General features: G+C 39.6%; 2 protein-coding genes across 11 annotated transcripts in view; one reads left to right on the top strand and one right to left on the bottom strand.

Moving 5' to 3' along the window:
* limch1b (LIM and calponin homology domains 1b) overlaps positions 1-9670 on the top strand; it is an 83662-nt gene extending 73992 nt beyond the window's left edge. For 7 of the 10 annotated variants that reach the window (XM_082555765.1, XM_082555767.1, XM_082555768.1 and 4 more), the window contains 10 exons: positions 309-337; positions 944-1057; positions 2612-2704; positions 2888-3055; positions 3518-3612; positions 4049-4201; positions 4981-5076; positions 5977-6085; positions 6717-6819; positions 7725-9670. In XM_082555765.1, coding sequence (XP_082411891.1) covers positions 309-337; positions 944-1057; positions 2612-2704; positions 2888-3055; positions 3518-3612; positions 4049-4201; positions 4981-5076; positions 5977-6085; positions 6717-6819; positions 7725-7750 — 986 coding nt within the window. In that variant the 3' untranslated portion in view covers positions 7751-9670. The remainder of the gene's footprint in view (positions 1-308; positions 338-943; positions 1058-2611; positions 2705-2887; positions 3056-3517; positions 3613-4048; positions 4202-4980; positions 5077-5976; positions 6086-6716; positions 6820-7724) is intronic. The other 3 variants (XM_082555771.1, XM_082555770.1, XM_082555769.1) reach the window with 2 other exon arrangements.
* Positions 9671-11011: 1341 nt separating this feature from the next.
* phox2bb (paired like homeobox 2Bb) lies at positions 11012-14437 on the bottom strand. Its single transcript, XM_082545372.1, has 3 exons — positions 13781-14437; positions 12957-13144; positions 11012-12623 (listed from the first exon to the last, which is right to left on the bottom strand). The coding sequence occupies exons 1-3, from the start codon at positions 14019-14021 to the stop codon at positions 12195-12197; spliced, it is 858 nt and encodes a 285-aa protein (XP_082401498.1). The 5' UTR covers positions 14022-14437; the 3' UTR covers positions 11012-12194.
* Between the last annotated feature and the right edge of the window lie 4527 nt (positions 14438-18964).

Genomic DNA, 18964 nt, shown 5'->3' with positions numbered 1-18964 from the left:
TTTCCACACACTGGTTAAACCTACAAAACCTGACCTAGTAAGAGGCAAAGTTTCAATTTATATCAACATTTTTCTAACTAGAAAGACAAAATAAAACCTTTGAACCTTTGACAAATTATTAATTTACTGACTATGATTGTTGCTCTTGGTGGACTCAGCTCTGTCTTTGTTTTCTTTCATCCCCATTTTACTCCTCAGGAAATCAGCACTTGGCGTGTTGTCTTTTTCCTCAATATCCGAGTGACTTAGTTTGATCCCCTGTGTCCAAATATCTCATTTGCTTTAACCGCTGTTTCCTTTCTCTGTAGAAGAGGCGGAAAAGGATCACCGTGGAAATGTGAGTAAATTCACAAAAACCCTTTTTACTGCTTATCCCCTCCTGCAGTACCATGGGTACACCAGTAGTTTAGCTTAATGTTGTAAAAGTAAAATTATGCGGAAGGGAGGGAATACACAAAATACAACAGGTAAGAGTGAAAAAGGTGTTTTAGACTTTAACAGAAACGCAAAGCAAGAAAACCATTAATATGACTGCATGTGAATCTTTCAGTTTTATTATTCAGTGCTCACATACTGTCATATTTTAGGCGCCTCAGCTAATTATTATAGGACACACAAAGCTGTTTATGTAGCATGCCAGATGATGATGCTGTAGTCGATGGCTGAGACTGCTTTTATTTTATTTTCATTTAAGCTCATCTCTCTCTTTCTCTGTCTCTTCTCTCCTTAGTAGGAGTCCTTTGGCTAGCATTGGAGTAGTGCTGTTGTGGTAGACCAACTATTTCTGTCTCCTCCCTTCTCTTCTTCTACTTTTTTTTGTGGTGGATGTGTGTGCACTTTGGTGTTGATCTGTGCGTGAATGGGTTGTGGTTGGATGTGAATGTGTGCATGGATATTTGTATATGGTGATATGTGTGTGTGGGTGTGTGTTGGGGTCTATCAGGTGTCAGTTCCGGTGTTACCCCAGGCCAAGCGGGGAGACCGCTGGTCTTGGGACCCGGATGAGGAGCGAAAGCGTCAGGAAAGGTGGCAGCAAGAGCAGGAGCGCATGCTGCAGGTACACAGTATACCTAAAAGAGTCAAGCATGGTGCATGAGGCTGCAAAGTTAGGGGTTAGCTTTCTTATAGAGAACAACATACCTACAGTGTGCTATAATGATATATTGTGTTTTAGCAGCACAAACCAGTTTTGTGGAAAGACATAACAGGTTGTGGTCAGTCTCGGCCCCTGAGGTTTTAATGACATTTAATTGTGAGACCTCAGACTCATTTCTACAAATGAGGTGATTTAACAAAAATAATAATAAATTGCAGCCGGTGTGGAAAGCAGGTGTTGTTACTGAATTTTGCTATTAAAGATTATTTCTAATATGATTTTCTGGAAAGCTTTTTTTTTTTTTTGTAACTGGAACTAAACATGAATCCAGACCACACTGCTGCACAGCTGCACAGTCACTGACTTGCTCCTCTTACAGTCGGATGTATTAACCACATTTCATTGCTGCTCGCAAAGCTTGCCTCCATATTTGTTTTGTATTGAACACATCCTCCTGTAAAGGCAAACTCACCCCCATCCCCCCCAAGCTGCGTCTGTGCACACTTTAACCATTAGGTGGCGATTTTGTGCAGTGGAAGAACCTCTGTTTTGGTTTTATTCCCTCACTGTCTCCATCTCAAGCCACAGACAGAGGCAAGGACTCTGTCCAAAGCTGCTGCTGTTGCTGCTGCCCAAGTCACCCTCTCTCTCCTCAATTTATAACAGGTGCATCTCAAGTCCACACACTTGTCAACATTTAATGGAGTTGCAGTGTCTGTTATTTATCAAGCTCATCTACAGTGTTATCTTGAAAAAAGACGAAACAGTGATGAAAGCCGATTTCCCTTCTTTCCAGTTGTTGCAGGATGGTTTGAGATGAGATGCGCTGAAATGGATGAATGTCTGGTGCATCAGTGTACTCATTACTTCCTTTTAGCCTCCCTGCGTCTGTGTTGTCTATGTGTTGTCTTTAAATGGCGCCTTCTTTTTGGGGTTCTTACACAAGTCTAAAAGGTTAAAAAGGTAATCTGAGAAAATATGTTTGTGTTTTTTCTGCTTTTATTGGATATAGGCAGTTATAAACCATACTCCAAACCAAAGAACATTTAAATGGAGTTTTGAAAATTGTGTACGAACCCACTGTTTGAGAGCTTCTGCATGATACGCTTTCTGCTTTTGTCTGCACTGCCTGCTTTTGGTCTCCTTTGTTTGCTTTTTGTTCCTAACAAGCAGATATAAAATCTGTTTTTAGGCATAGCAGTGGATAGGAAGCTAAATTTGCCTTCACATATGTCTGTACATCAAGTTTCACATAGTTAAAGTGCATAATGAGGGTATTCTGCATGGAAATGTTGTAGCGTGTGCCTGTTATTGCAGCTCTCTGTCTTCTTGGACCAAGTTAAAACATTATCACAAGCAGAGAATTTTTAGCATTTGGTTGGCCTTTTGAAAAGTCTCTCAGTACTCTGTTGATGTCGGATATGTCTGCGCATTGCCTTTGTTTTCCAACTGCAGACAGTTTAGTCTTCCTCTCTGCTGTGCTGCATGTCATGTGTTGTGTTGCCATGGTAACAGGAGAAGTACCAGCGTGAGCAGGAGAAACTGAAGGAGGAGTGGGAGAAAGCACAGAAGGAGGTGGCAGAGGAGGAAAGGAAGTACCACGAGGAGGTGTGTGGGTGTGTTTTTTGCTTGACAGCACCTGTGATGGGTTTTTCTGCTTAACAATATCAACTGAATTACATGTAATATGTGTGTGTGAATTTGAAGTTTAAACGTAGTATTTCAGCTAACCTTCGCCCAGCTGGCCACTAAATTATGGTTTAAAATTCATCTATGTTCATATTAAAACAGGAGCGTCGGATACTGGAGGAAACCGTGACGCCTCTGACGCCCCGCTCTTCCGCCCTGCCCTCCCCCAGTCGAGATGAACTCTCCTCTCTCCCAACTGATCCTCAGGACACTATCGTTCGTTCTCTTGCTGACTGGGAACGTAAACAGGAACTGCTGGAGAGGCAATCGGTGAATAGCGCATTGATCATAATATGAGCTGTGTACCGTCACACTGTATAAATTCACCCTCATATGAACAGTGGCCAGAACACCTGCATGTGACATGTTTTTTGTTTTGTTTTGTTAATAAAGTATTTTCGTTTGCTACCTCGTTTAGCTGAGTTCAAGTTAAAAAAAAAAAAGGTGCAATTTACAATATAGTGTATATATGAATATGTTTATGATGCTCCTTGATGCATGCACAAAATTACATTATTTAATTTGGTCTTGACAATATGTGGCTGTAAACAAGCCACAACCACATATAGAGCACTTCATTGGATTTTAATAGCATATATGATAAGTATGATAAATATAAGTTATTGCTAAATTCATTACTTTTTAACTGGCTCAAGTTATTTTTGAAAGTCACTTAAGAGGACATCGAGGCTGGTCAGCTAACAGTTTGCTGTTTCTTACCTGCTGCCACAGAGGGAGAGCACAGAGAGCGTGGATCTGAAACGGAGAGAAAATGACCGGACTAGTGACATCAGCACCGCTGATGACAGCATGAAAACAGCCAGAAGGTTAGTTAAGGTGTCTCCATTAAGTAAATGTTCCAATGTTCTTTCAAATAATAAGTTCTTAATCCACAGTAGCACTTAATGAGGCTTAAATGTTAGAATACTGCTCTATATTTGGTCATAAATAGGAGGGCTTTCTTTGTTTTGTTTTTTTGCAAATGAGTTAAAATGTTCAGTTTTAAATTGAGAGCCACTTTTGATTTTGATACTTTAGGTAAAGGTAAATCAGCTTAGAAGAGAACTGCTCTCAGGTTAAAATGATGAACTACTAAATGATAAAATGAGATCAGTGAGACTGATCCGCCTGTTTCTGTGTGATGAAACAAATCCTGCAGGCTATGGCCATGACAGTATTTTGTTTTGTGTCTTTGTCTGAATTCTGTGTATTTTTGACAGTTGACCGATCATTTCAGCACATTTCTCTCTCTGCTGTCATCAGCTCAATGAGTCAGAGCAGCAGTCAGGTGGAGAAATTTGAACACAGCCTACAGAATGGCCAAAAGGTTCCTCCGGTACTGGCCAAGTCTTCAACTCCAGTCAAGAAACAACAAGAACTCCCAGCAGACGGCAGCAAACCTCCAGGAGGACGAAGGTGTGTGAGAGAGAACAAGGCTTCAGTGTAGCTTCTGCCACAGTTCCTGAATATTATTCTCTAATAGCTTCCATTTGTTTTCCTCTTCTAAATAGAGGTGGGTTAAAAGCATGCACACAATGCAGTTTCTTGTCCTGACACATATAATCTCCAAATATGCCATGTGTTCATGTTGCAGTGTGATTCTTTAACATTATTTTATCCTCTCATGTCCATTGTCTTCAGTTTAAAAAAAAATTCTGCTTTTAAAAAAAAAAAAAAAAATATATATATATATATATATATATATATATATATATATAGATATAGATATAGATATAGATAGAGAGAGAGAGAGAGAGAGAGAGAGAGAGAGAGAGAGAGAGAGAGAGAGATAGATAGATAGATAGATAGATATCTGTGTTATAAATGCATATTTTAAATAATCACACCAGAAACCAGCAGGTTTCTATTGTGTTGGACTAAAAGCTCCTGTTATGCTGTTTGACCACCAGGTGGCATCTTATACCTGCATTTTGCTTCATAGTCTTCCAGTACTTGAAGCAGCATTATTGTTTGCCATGACCGAAGTGTTATAAACCTTATCAGCAGAATCATATACTATAGTAACACATAACAATACATTTTAATGGATGAAGTAATGCTGGATCTATCCAAACATCACTGAGCAGATTTGACTGTTGTTCTGTCTTGGATTGGCTCGTGTCTGTCTCTGACAGCCAATAGTGTCGCTGTAACTGCGAGTCATCGTCATGTTGCATGTTGCTGTCCATTTCCAGGAGTGGCCCTATTGATAATAACATGGGCCGCAGCTCATCAAAAACCCCTGCAGCATGCCCACCACCCTCTGACGCACTGCCTCCAGCACCCAACAGGTATTGCATCACAAATGGCCCACATGGAGGAAAGGGAGCTTGTGATTCACTTCTGCATTGTCATTTTCTGCTTTGCTGCTTGCATTTCTCCACCCAGCTCATAACATGTACCAGCAGCATTTACCCTCTAACCTGTATGGTATTTGAATAGAACCAAAGAATGGTGGAGTCGAGAAGTAGCAGTGTATTCATTCATTTTATGTAGTTTTGTTTTTTATGTTTCATCGTCGTACAATGAGCACATTCACATAAACTGCTCCAAATGATCCATTATCCAGCTTTAAGAAATTGTGTTTTCTTTCAGTTAACATGTTTTTAAAATGCAGTTAACAGCACGCAGAGGAGACCAAAAACATACATGTACACCATGATGTCAGCAAACAGCCTCTGCTGAACATCAGTGAAAGCACAAGACAGCACGTACATGAATCTCTGCCACAGATAACTGCCTGCAGAATCTATAGGGAATGAATAAGACTTCTGGCTTTCTGGTTTCTGTTTGCAGTTTTATTGGCAAATCGTGTTTGAGCAGGCTTAAGTTACACACAGGTGAGCAGTCCTTGTAGAGATCAAAAGAGGGGATGCATTTGCTGAAAACACATCTACTGACTGATGATAATGTTGTTTTTTTTAAATGTGTTTCCATTCAAAGACAGTGACTGATAGAAGGAACAGAGAGTCTGGATTTCTTGGCTACACCAAAACCCCCTGAAATATTAGCTTTTCCCCAGGAGCTAAGTCAGCATACTAGTCAATGAATTTTCAATATTTTACAGACTCACAAGTTAGCAGGGGTCAAAAAGAGCACCACAAAACATAAGAGTGGAAAACCAGATTCTATCTTAATATTGGTGATTTTCCATCTATGTGTCTTCCTACTTCTCTCTCTCTCTCCTATAGGTCTGTCAGTGGGAAGAAGCTGTGTTCCAGCTGTGGTCAGCCATTAGGGAAAGGGGCTGCCATGATCATAGAGACCCTCAGCCTCTATTTCCACATCCACTGCTTTAAGGTTGATGAAAGAGAGAGTGCTCATCTTTGTCATTCTCTGTTTTGTGTATTATCCAGATTAGATTAGATAAAATGAGTAGCAGTGTTAAAAGATAAGAGTGGTTAAATTATTGTTGTTTTTCTTCATTTTTTACTTCAGACAATAGTCTACAAATATTTCAGGTCAAGTCAAGTGCAAACAATTTTTAAATCATCAAACACGTGTAAGAGTATCAGTTGAATCGATGAGGCTCTACAAGGCTTTGCTTCAAAGACTGCCTGGTTACCTCTGCTCTTTGATTAAATTTATGTACAGCACTTACAATAACAGGTCACAGGACATTTTAAAATTAGCTGTGTTCCGTATTCTTCCTGAACTTGGAAAAGGACAGCCTGTATAAATAAAGGATTTAATAATAATCAGTCACCCATCTGTATGTGATCTGTCTTTAAAAATGTCCACCTTTTAGTAGAAATAATTGGTTTGAGTCTCAGTACCACAGAAAGTGAAGGTTTGAAAGCCAAAAAGATTTAATGAAGTCTTTCACTGGATTTGTTGACACTTAGAAACTCTTAGGGGAACACCAGGCTTCTCCTTTAGGATACAACAGTTGGTAACAACATTTGCAATTTCCCTCTGTCTCTCTCTTCAGTGTGGCGTGTGTAAAGGACAGTTAGGCGATACAACCACAGGGACGGATGTTCGAATAAAAAACGGCCTCCTCAACTGCCACCAGTGCTACATCCGCTCCCGCTGTGAGTCCTCCTGAACCCTCTCCTATGTCTTCCTCCTCTGTCTCCCCCTACATTATATCTATGTCTCCCAGGGAGAATGGAACATTCACAAGGAATGTTTACGTCTGTGGTCAGGGTGTACGGAATTAGAAAACAACACCACCATAAATAACTAAAAATAACCAGAAATAAATAACTATCTTTTTGCATCATCCTCACAAAACAAAAAGTTTAATCTTTGTATAAAATTAGAAGAAAAAAAAAAGGGAAAGGTATTCTTCTCCCTTATTGTTTGCTAATGTTGGCCATATGTCTTATTTTCAATGATGAATAAATGCAGATTTTAATAATGTGAGCAGCAGCAGTAAATACGGCTCTCATGAACCAGGTAGAAAAACAAACCAAATTTATTTTGATTTATTGTTTTCAAAGTAAACTTGACACTATTTTATGCTAAAACTTTTCAGTGTGTTTCAAAACTTAGACTCTTTATTGCAGCGTAACTGTGAGGCTGATAGGACAAGTGTATTTTAATATGAAAATCCTCGCCAGCACAGCTTAATACAGGTGCACCAGATGCAGTGAAGCTGAAACGGGCAGAAGGAGGAAATGGGGGTGTTGCACTCAGAAGAGGAAGACAGTAACTTTCTGTCCCTTTCACTTTTACTGCACAACAGCAAAACTTTTTCAAACAACACAGCTCGTGTTTCAGTAACCTCTCAACAGCCGTTATCATTCGGGGATCAGTAAACCGCAAAATCAAATCAGGGCCTCTATCAGAAAACTCCTGAGTCTTTATCTCAAATTAAGAAGGTCTTCTTTCATTAAAGCTCCATGTCCTTGAACATGAAGTCCCAGAAAAACAATTGTGGTTTATAAAAATTGCCAATTTGATTCTCTTTCCCCTCTTTTCCTTTCCTGTCAAGCTGCCGGACAGCCAACCACATTGTGACGCTCGACTGACAAGCACAAGGTTCAAAGGAAGAACCCCCCCATCCCTGTTTTAACCTGATTATCTGCAAATCACGTCCTTCGCAGCGTGTCAGAATCTTTGCATCTTCTGCAGTTCGATAACCATTCAAGATTCATCATGTGGCCCAAATGTGGGAAAAAAAAAAATCTTCATATGTGTGTCATCTGATGCATGAGTGAAATCTGGATTTGATTGGTCCTCATGCCACCACAGACTGTGTTTCATCACGCAGCAGCGAGAAAAAGACTGCTCTGAGGCGGCAGCCATGTTGAAAAGAAAACACATCTGCAGATGCTTCAAACACAGGTAGACTATGTTGATGCCCTGTACTGTCTGAATGAACACACAAAAACAAACAAGGTGTTCAAAAATGTGAATTATTGCCAGTATATTATATCACTTTTTATCGTTTAAGAGAGATTTTCTTAATTTGGAGGGATAAGCATCCAAAAACTGGAAAGAATATAGATTATGCGGTAAGGCAGCTAGGCAGACAGAGCCTAAACAGGTTTAATCCAAAACACATTAATAAATGTATCCTCCTTCAGTTAAGTGATAAATTACAGCAAACAGATATAGAAAGTGCAATAAAGGTGACTATTTAGACTCAAATACAATATAGAGCAAGCCACTATTTTTATCCTTTGGCCCTTGCAGTGACCTCCAGTGTCTCTTTTTCTTTACAGAATAAAATTAGCTTCGAGTATAAAGACATAGTATGGATGTAGGTTCATCATTAGGGCAATAACAGGACTTAAAAGCTGGTTTTGTGCTTTTGGGTCACAGCAGGTTGTTCCTCTTCCAATCTATCAGCTTGGAAAGTCAAGACTTCAATGTGCCTTAGGAAAGCAAGGTGATGCAGGAAAAAACACCAGCTGTATGATGGTGTTTTATTTCTCCTTTATTTTATGTTGTTTTATTTTATTTTGTTGGAGGGATCTGGCCAAATTTTAAACTGCAGACAAGAAGGCTGCAGCTCTCCCTCACATCACGCTTTATTTTAGTTGATAAGTACTGTTTATTTTCACTCAAATTTGATTTCATAATTCCCCCGCCTCCCTTCCTCTGTGGTTTGCAGTGCTATAAAAAATGCAAAGACTGGAATAAAATGAAATAAAGCGTGTGATGTCTACTTGGTAAAAGACAGATTATGTATACTGCAGGGGAAAATTTCATTTAATTTGGATGTTTTATTCTAGAGTGATATAGACTTCTCTATGCTTTTAATTGAGGTAATTTTGATAATGGCTCAATGATAGAATTCATTTATACCTTGAAAATTAAAAAAAAATCACTAATACACGTTATTACTAGGTAAAGAGCAAAAATACTATAAACATATACCAGCAGCAGCTGCACCTGTGCAATATTTGGTTGGATGAAAACTAAAGATTTGTGGCGCTGGCTGCACATTTTCAGTCACTTGCTTCTTTTTTAAGGTGTATGAGAAGAGCTCTTCCTGTTATGTGTTGTGGATGTAATGAAAAAAAGTGCACGTTTAAGCCTAAAACCAAATGATTTGCTGTATGAAAGCAAACTAGCAAACAGCCTCCTTTTTCTCCTCCTGAACTGTGTCCTATAGCCAAGCTTCCCCTCTGGGGTCATCTCTTGATCTACAGTATTTTTAAACTTCTGTTATGATTGTGTATTTTTTTTTCTCAATTTAGTTAACGAATAATTGTCAAGCCCAGTCTCTTATAGCGGGATCTTTGAGACGGAGCTCTATATTCAGACGGTCTTCTTATCGCAGGATAGTTGGGGAATGAAACCTTTTACGTCTGTTCTGTATTTATTGTAATATTCACCTGAGCACTATGCGAAATATAGATTAATTTGATGTTTAAATGCATTTGCATTTATAGCATACTGTATGTTTATAAATAAAATGTTATACATTAACGCCCTGCTTCTGTCTGGTCATTTTGCAATAAAATTACAGAAGAAAAGTAAATAAATGCTTTAAAATGTAGATTTAGTAAGATGCCTGTTTGTTAAAAGTGTCACAAAGCGAAACTCTTCAGGTCTGGAATCATGAGTAAACGGACAAATATTATGCTCAGTCATTTCACCTGTAATCACAGCGTATTTGTTTTTGTCCTTTTTATGTGTCATGTGACTCCAAGAACAAAAAGCTGACCGTAACCAATTTTCGAGTGTTATTTAAAGATTTACATAGAAATTGTTTAAAATGTGTCTTCCTATTGATAAACTATCAAATAATATAATAGCTCATTCTAACCCAGTGAGAATAGAAACCTCTTTTTTTTTTTTCTTTTCATGTGCGTTTTTATGACAGCACCATAAATTTCTAATGATAAAACACAAAAAACCCGTCTGTAGCCTAATGATGTTTTCAGGTGATACTAAAATAATACTCAAGTTGGGTCAGAATAAACCGAGAATAACGACTCCGAACATTTATTTGGCCTTAAATTCAAAGAGGTGCCTATTAAGGTCCTGAGTTTTTTATTAGAGTGCCTTTTTAAAATGTGACTTCATAAAATTAAAACCTTTACCTCGATGGACTCTCTGGCTTATACATGAAACGAATTCTGTGTTCAACTAACGGATTTCCGTATTTTTGATCTCACCTAAAATCTGGTAGCGATTATTCCCAAATTGTGCCTTGAGTCAGAAAACTGGATTCCACGGATGTTTTTTTAACAAAATAAAAAGTGTCAGCCAGTTTGTTTAACTCCTTATTTACCATTTTAAAAATAAACCTGATTGAGTTTCATTTCTTGAAAAATAATTAGTGTATTTTAGTGTAGTTTAATTTCAAGTTCGTATACAATATTTCCCCCGAATTTAAACATTGCCTTTTAATAAGAGTTAGTTTCTTGAAGAAAGATTGACTGACTGTTTGTTTGTTTGTCTGTTTGTTTGTTTTTATAGAAACATCCTAGTTTCATAAATTAAACTAAAGGCCGGATTACCTTCTCCCATTCTTTTTCTTTTTCCCAAAAGTCAATCGGAAAGAACGAATTGTGAAACGTCGCGGTGCTGTCCGTGGTGCTGAAATCTTCGCCCTTTTCAAACCACCGTGACAAAATTTGTTTTTTCAAAATTGTTCAAGAATCGTATACTACAAAAAGAATAATAACCGATCATTTCCACGATTTCTTTCCCAAAGAAAAACATGACAAAACAATATGGACTATTATTTTTTTTTTTTTATCATCAACAATCATTTCAATGGTACACCTGGAAAACTATGTGCACATGTAGAAATATTTCCTTCTTAAATATAAGCATTCATTACCTACATATAAATAACTTTCAGATCCTGGACAAAACATGTTACATAATGCTCACAAAATGGGAGGGAAATCATTGTAAAATCAGACAAAGAGACAACATGCAAATTATATAGAAATAAATACAATGTTTGCATCCATTCCCCTTTTTTACCCAAAATAAATTCTTCCGAGGGAATTTTGTAAAACATCAAAAAGACTTGTATGATCGATCTACGAGGGAGTATGGCCTATGGTTCAACTATAGGAGACAATAATACGTATTAACACTATACAATTTTGAGCCACAAAAACATTGCCGTAGAAAGACACACAAAACATACAGATTTCCTGTCAGAGGTGAACATTGCAGTAAGTTTGTGCCTTTTTTCTTGAGGAAATAATTGTGTTTATATCGATAATTTAAAGAAACTAAACTCTCAGCAGCCTTAGAAACCAAAACACAGCTGTAAGAGGCCACTTCCACACAGCAGGTTGTGTCTGCAGAGAACAAAACAGCAAAATGCGTCAGCGTCTTGTTGGATATTGGTTGTTTCATACCATGTTTGTGGAAAGCATCCTCAGTCGTGGAAATTCAACGTCTCTGAACGAAACAAAGCATCTGATGAACACTGACATTTAATGTGACTTAACGAGGCTCCTTTGCTCACTGATGGCACTACGCCTTTCCAGCGCGGCGACGTTTGTTTATGCTCCAAATCTGACCAAAATATATTCATCTTAACAAGTCAATTGATCCGATTTTAAGTATTTATTTCAAGCTTAATGTGTTTTTAATTAATGCATGAATAATGGCTGTTTAGATAACATTGGTGCACGTAGAAAAAGACCTTTTCTGTCTTATTTCTCAGTGTATTTCGTCCCGAGACATGCTTGAAAAGATTTTACACAACTTGCACTTGTTTGTAGAAAATAACTTTTTTTTTTTATTATTATTATAAGACGATCTGACTTGTCAAGATGGATATGTTTGCCGCAAACTGCCAACTGGCCACAAGAAACGACGCAAGGCGTAAAAATAAAAGATAACAGTAGTAATCTTTTTTCCTAACTGCTTTTTGTTGTCCTTAAGTCAGTCTTGGGCGATTGCTTTTCAGTCTCCAGAGAAGGAGGAAACGTATCTCTCTTCCCCTGCTCTGCTTCTCTTTCCCCGATGTGAAGCTTCATTAGAACATGCTGGTCTTTACTAACGTAGCTTTGGCTCCGTTCTGTCTTTGCAAAGACGACAGTACGCTGGCGAAGGGCCCGCCCAATGAGTCCGGGATAGAGGTGATGGTCCCCGGTGCGGTGGCCCAGCCTTGGCTTGGTGCTGTCACTCCCATGCCGGTGGACACGGAGGTCTTCACTTGGTCCGCTTGTCCGTTCCCGGTGGTGTTGACTTGGCCTGCAGTAGGGCTCGGCCCGCCGCAGTTGGAGGTGGGCACGGGGTTCGGGCCCGGTCCTCCTGTGCTGTCAGGGTCGGTGGTTTTGGTGTCTTTGCTGTCTTCATCTCTCGAATCGGACTTTTTTCCAGAACTGGACTTGGCTGCAGCTGCAGCCGCTGCTGCAGCCCGCTCCTGCTTGCGGAATTTGGCACGTCGGTTTTGGAACCATACCTGTTTAGTTGTGAAAAGGTGGAAGTAGAAACGTTTAACGACCGTGACTTAAATTTCTAGAAGACTGACAAAGCAAAGGGCGACAGAAAAGTTGAGTTCTCTAAATAATTTAGTCATATAAAGATGTTTTAATATCTGAAAGCCTCAGAAGAAAGACGTTGTCTATTTTGCCAATGTGTACACAGCAGTAGTACTCAGCCCTTCACATTGTGAAAGCAGTTCAACTTTTGCTTAAAATCTAGTGATGATTGATTAGACCCAGTATTTTGAAATAGTTCTCATTTGCATCCACCAGTGCGTAACTGTGAGTAAAAGGAGTCGGTAGTTATGTACCTGCACTCTGGCTTCAGTCAGATCGATTTTGAGTGCCAGCTCCTCTCTAGTGTAGATGTCCGGGTAGTGTGTTTCAGCAAAAACCCGCTCCAGCTCCTTCAGCTGTGCGCTGGTGAAAGTGGTCCGGATGCGCCTCTGCTTTCTCTTCTCGTTCAGTCCCCCGTGATCCGTGAAGAGTTTGTATGGAACTGTGAATGAAATGTCATGGTTACACGTGCAGTGGTCTTATCGGTGCAGTAATGGGGAGATATGAGGGTGTGTAAATGTGATGTTGTCAAATGGAAGTAAATTCAATATTTTGTTTAAAATCCGGTTAAGGACGCTGGGCTAAAGCTTCCAATTGTATTATGCCTTTGATTACCTTTGAATTAGTTCAGAACTGATAACGTTGCAGACCTGTGATGGGGTTAATTGTAATGTTAAACTAATTGTTCTCCTCAGATTGAGGCTCAAGTTTGAAAACTTGTCATAATGTTCCCATCCGCCCCGCTTGTTGCTACTGTAACTCCAATTCGGTGTCAATAATGAGCTTTAGTCTTTGGTTATCTAATTATTTTCGAAGCTTTATGTCTCATCGCAAAGTAAATAAATTATGCCTATCATTTTGGCAGCTTAAGATAATTCTGTTGGCGGTTTTGGGTGTGACTGGGATAGTATAACCCCGTAACCGAATTACCGCTTGCCTGCAATCGCTTCTAACGTGATAAATTCTTTCATTTGTGTAAGCAAATTTCGTTTCGTAAATACTAAACACATTTCCATTTTCAAATGCAATCAAGGCGTCCTATAATACACGGGGTTGAGGCTCTGGAGCCGCTGCTTACCTGCGGCGTACGGGCTGCTCTGGTGGTCCCGCAGGGTCCCCAGACTGCAGGACCCCGGCGTGAGAGACGGACAGCCGGAGGTGGCCCCAAAAGTGGTCCTGATGGGATTGTACTGAAACCCACTGGCTTGACTGCACGAACTGAAGTCCGCATAGGCCGATGCCAAGCTCGAAGTGTCCATCCCGGCCATACATGACTCGTAGGCAGAGGAATTTAGGTAAGAATACTCCATTTTATACATTTGAGAAGGCTCGGTAGAGTTAGAAAGCTGCACTTCCCTGGAAAAAATGGCAAACAAAAGCACCCAAAAAATGGGTTTGAAAGAAAAAAATAATAAAAACAAAAATGAGGAGGACGCGCGGTCTGAGTTTGGGGGGAAAGATTACTTGTTTGGTTTGAACTGATTGGGAAAAAAAGGCTGGACGGTGGGTAGATGTTCACTGCTCAGCGCCTGCTCCAAAACTGGCCTCCTTTATAGGAACCTAGCCCTGTTTTATGAAAAGCCCCCTAAGAGCCGCCTAGCCCGAGGTCTCTAGAGCATATAGTCCTCATAATAAACTTGGCTCTTTCCGCTTGGACAATAGCAAAGCGTTTGGTCTTATTGCTAGCGCTTTTTTACATGACAATAACTCATCAGTCTATTGGGCTGGCACTGGGGGCCCGGGCTGTCCAACCTCCCTATCATTGATCCCCTGCATCTCTAATTAGAATTTAATACCTCGCCATTACGCACCCCTCCACCACCACCGCCGCCGCCGCCCACCCCTCTACCCATCCACCCCACTCCTCTCCAACCACCATCTTGCCCTTTAATTCAATCACACCACTTGGAAATAATGAAAGTTGGGTGACGATTCTCCCTGATCCAATTTTCTCCAAGCTTTTAAGCCTTTTAAGCGACCGTATACCTTGGGCAGGATTTCACATAGTATTCCCCCTCTACCTCTTCTTTCTGCCCGTCTGCTCCGACTATTTTCACTGATCCTGACTCTGGTCTTCTGCAGTGAAGCCAAACGTGTCGGCTTTTATCTCTTATAACCATCTATATTTTTATTGGGGGTAAACAATTTGTTACAAAAGCACCTGGTTTAATTTTTTAATTACCTGTTTGTATCAACTTTAGAGAAAAAGAAACGAGATATGCATTCACGTATATGATTTTTAAACTGAATGTGTGCTACCTGCACGCAGTATCGCCTGTCTGGATTTCTTCGGGTTTTATTTAACACGAAACTCTTAGACACAGCTCGATTTTAAATCCGGACAGTATCATTTGTGGTTCACGACTTTGTTGCTGTTATTAAGGGGGAGGTAGAAAGAAAGGTAGAAATTGTCTCCATGGGCTCAAAGCCCAACGTGTTGGAATTTATGCGCGGTAATAAACGTATTTTCCGGCTTCGATTTCATACTAAATTTTGCCTTTTCTGCCAACATTTTTCCAAATCTTTTCCTGCTCAGCTGCAGTATAATCTCCCCGAAACTTCCGGGTGTATTTTTATGATTCAAATGAGTTTGTAATTGTCTTTATTACTTTCATTATTCCGTTTATTTGGCAAATAACATCTTTCTAATGAAAGTAACGAACTGGCGAGGCAGTCATCGGACCTCTTAGGCTCACAATATTGGCTGAGTGGTTAATTTGGTTTGCGTAATAAGGTGAACCATTTTGTATGGCGCTTACACTCTCGATGCGTTTCTTCTTCCTCTTTTTTTCCACTGGACCGAGTTCAAGTCCTCTGTTGAAGCAGCGAGTTTTCCCTTTCAAATGATCGAAACACAAAAAGAAGAAAAAGCAATTACGGTGCATTTATTAAATTTAGCACATAAGTGTTTGATTATTGAATTTATTATTCTGTTCATGTTTGGGTGATTGATATGAGTAGTGGCCCTACATCGAAGTGTTACAATAATATTCTTATAATAATCTGAGGATAAAATGATGACTAGAGTATGTTAGTATTTTCTATTATTATTATTATATTGAGGCTATCAGCTTGGACATTAAGACAAAATTTTGTAATATGTAAAACCTATAAAACGTCATCATAAGATTTTTATGGATCTTTGTTTCTTGTAACTGTAGTACCTCGGAGATATTTGATTTTGTCACAATATTGAGTTTTATATACAATAATTTTTGTAGGCTGATATAAAAACAATGTAGACGTTTACTGGAAAAATGCTAGCAGACATAAAGATTTCATATTCTAAATAGCGGCACTAAATAAAATAAGATATATTACCTATATATTCTATAGCTATATATAGACTGTGCACCATTTATAGCCCCATGACATAAAATATACGATTTTATTTTTTTAATTGTTGCCTTTTAGTAAAAATATTGACTTGCTTTGTTATTTAAACTGAAACAGGGGGGAATATGAGGCTGAATGTGGCACCGAACACAACAAGGTGCAGCTCCCGCTAAATAAAAAAAAAAAAAAAAAAAAATAGAAAACCTGCTTGCATTCTGCCATCAATTATTTTTCTCCACAATTGCTGACGTGTTGCAGTGTGTTTCTCCCTTTTCTTCCTTGTGTACATTGTCTTCCCAGGGATCAATGAGAACAGAAAAAGTTAATTCTTTCTTGACACAACCGTCCCTATTATGTAAATGTTTTCTTTTTTTATTTTCTCTTTCTACACACGAGCTGGGACCCAAAAGTTGTACCAAATGGTTAATTTGATTATTGAAACCAAAGAGCCAAATGGTTCACCGTCCTCCCTCCACGCGTCTGGCAGCGAGAAAAGAAACCATCTCTGGGAATTAATCTAATAACGCTCAAAGGAACGAGAAGTCTTTTCTGATATTTCGCCGAGGCAAATACAATTATAGCTTTTAGCCATCGGTTTCTTTCACTGAAGCTGCTCTTTATTCTTGTGGTCTATAGTCCCTCCGCCATAGACCAGCTATTGAAACGCCTCCTTTTTTATAGTTTCAACATCTTTTAATTCTTTCAGCTGGTTCGGCTGGCACCCAAAGCCGCAGTTTGATTTTGTTTTGATGTGAGAATATAAAATCTGAAAGGAGAAAATCTGCAATGTGAGTTGACTTCAATGACTTTTGAAAAGATTTTGCACGATGCAAGACGTGCAGTCAGCTTTTATGTGGATGCACAGGGTCTGTTGGCTGCAGGTTGAAACACTCTCCATACAAAGCACCTTTTCCAAACACCGTGAGTGAGGAAGAAACAGTGATTTACACTAACATAATTGTCCTTTAATTCGTAATTACGGTGCAAATAAAGGGCCTCAACCATATGTATTCACTTAAATAAATCAGGAAAACGCGATGTGTGCAAGACCTTAAATTCCCTTGGCAAGTGCCGGACAATAGAAGGGATATGGGAGGAACTCCTCTCCATTTAGTGCACACTATCGTTGCTCAGCAATATAGGAATGCGGGTCGACAGGAGGGACAAAAAGTGGAACAAAATGCCATTGTCTCTGGATGGATTGGATGGATCCACTCCCCTGAAAAGGCAAAGTAACAGAGGAGGATAAAGAGAGAGAGAGAAAGATGGGAGGATCCCGCTGTCACATTTCACCTACAATGTCTCACTCCTCCGCCCGAGGAAATCCTACGCTTATCAAAACGGTTATTAATAAGGCCGCGTGTTGCAGGGGAGGGGCTCTGGAGCAGATAAAAAATTCATTTTGGGGACGATTTCTCATGGCAATTTAGTCTGATGTCTCAATTTGACGGGATGGATAGAAGGTCTCCCTCTAGTTGCAAAATGCGTGAAAAATATCTGAGAAAAACGATTACAAGATGAGAAAGGAGGCTTTGCTACATCTTTACACTAATAATTCGGGTTATTATTAATGGGCGGCAATTATTCTGTAATAAATCACATTCGTGTTGGATATTTTGTCTAGGTGTACTTTCTTTTCACCATGTAAAACTGAACATCGCAAAATATGTTAACTCAAAAGGATGGGTTGGGGTGGGGGGAGTGGGGGGATCAAACATCAGACTTTAAGGTGTTCCAGGCTGGTGCGTAAAAGGCGCATCGCGTTTCCAAGCGCACAGATGGAAAGTGACATCTGGGAAAGAGGCAAAATTCAATTAGAAGCTGGTGTCTTTCTCCATGTCTGCAGAAAAAAACGTTCAGCCAGCACAAAAGACGCCAGGGATACAGCCTGCTGCGAGCAGGCACAGTCTCGTGTTGTTGTTTGTGTATTTTGTATTTTTATGGAGAAAATATTATGTGCATTTACAGCTTGTTAAAATCTATGAAATAAGATCACCAGAGGTCACGGTGATCGTCAGATACAGTAAAGGAGAAGAAGGGAGGGGGAAAAATCAACTTAGCGCCATTTCATCTCGCCTTTATGGGTTTATAATGATCACGTAATAAATTGTGAATGTAACTGTTTTGAATTCGTGGACTACAGGTTGTGTTGTGTGTAATTTTTCCCTCTTATCTTACGTTAACTGTCTTCCAGATGCTGCAGCCAGCTCCAGCAGAGCACAGCTCGTCTCCTCTGGCCTCTCTGGCCCCTCTGAGCCTTTATCTGCTCTTCCCAAGTGACCAAGAGACCAGCCAGTGGATTAACATAAAAATCTTATTCCAGTGGATAAGATTAGGAAACATATTACCCTCAAACGCGGCCTTGGCACGGGCGAGAGCCAGGCAAGGAATCAATTACTAAATTACTCCAACCTCTAAGTCGACATTAACGCAGAGAAATGCCATCGACCGGTCCTGAAATAAGATTTCGCAAAGATGTGATCATTAAATCTCTTGCCAGTGTTCAAGAATTTGATTCATAAAATCGTCTGAAATGAGATGGAATTAAATTCTTATCGGAGCTCTTGTCATCGTTTCATCCCGCGCTGTTTAACGTTGGTCAATGGCCTTCATGAGATTTTCCCTGTAAATAAACTTGGTAATTGAATCCGCCTCTCCACGACACATTGTTTGGTTGTTATTAATTTATTGCAGCCATGCAGGCGGACGGATGGGGTATGCAGGCCGGAGTCAGGCTTAGAGTCAGAGTCAGGTCCCAGATAAATGTTTTAAGTCACAGACGCCGAACCACGTTGTGATTTAGACTCAGTTAAACTGCAACAAGCTTTTTTGGGGAGGGGGGCAATCTGAAAAATCATCTGTCATTTTTTTTCTGGCCTCCTGCTTTTCCCCCCAGTGGGGTCAAAGCATATTTTATTTAGCATAG

Source organism: Aulonocara stuartgranti (genome assembly GCF_965226115.1).
Source record: "Aulonocara stuartgranti genome assembly, chromosome: 2".
NCBI classification, from domain to species: Eukaryota; Metazoa; Chordata; class Actinopteri; order Cichliformes; family Cichlidae; genus Aulonocara; species Aulonocara stuartgranti.
Note: the sequence above shows the minus strand (reverse complement) of the source record. Positions and strands in the feature narration are given on the sequence as shown.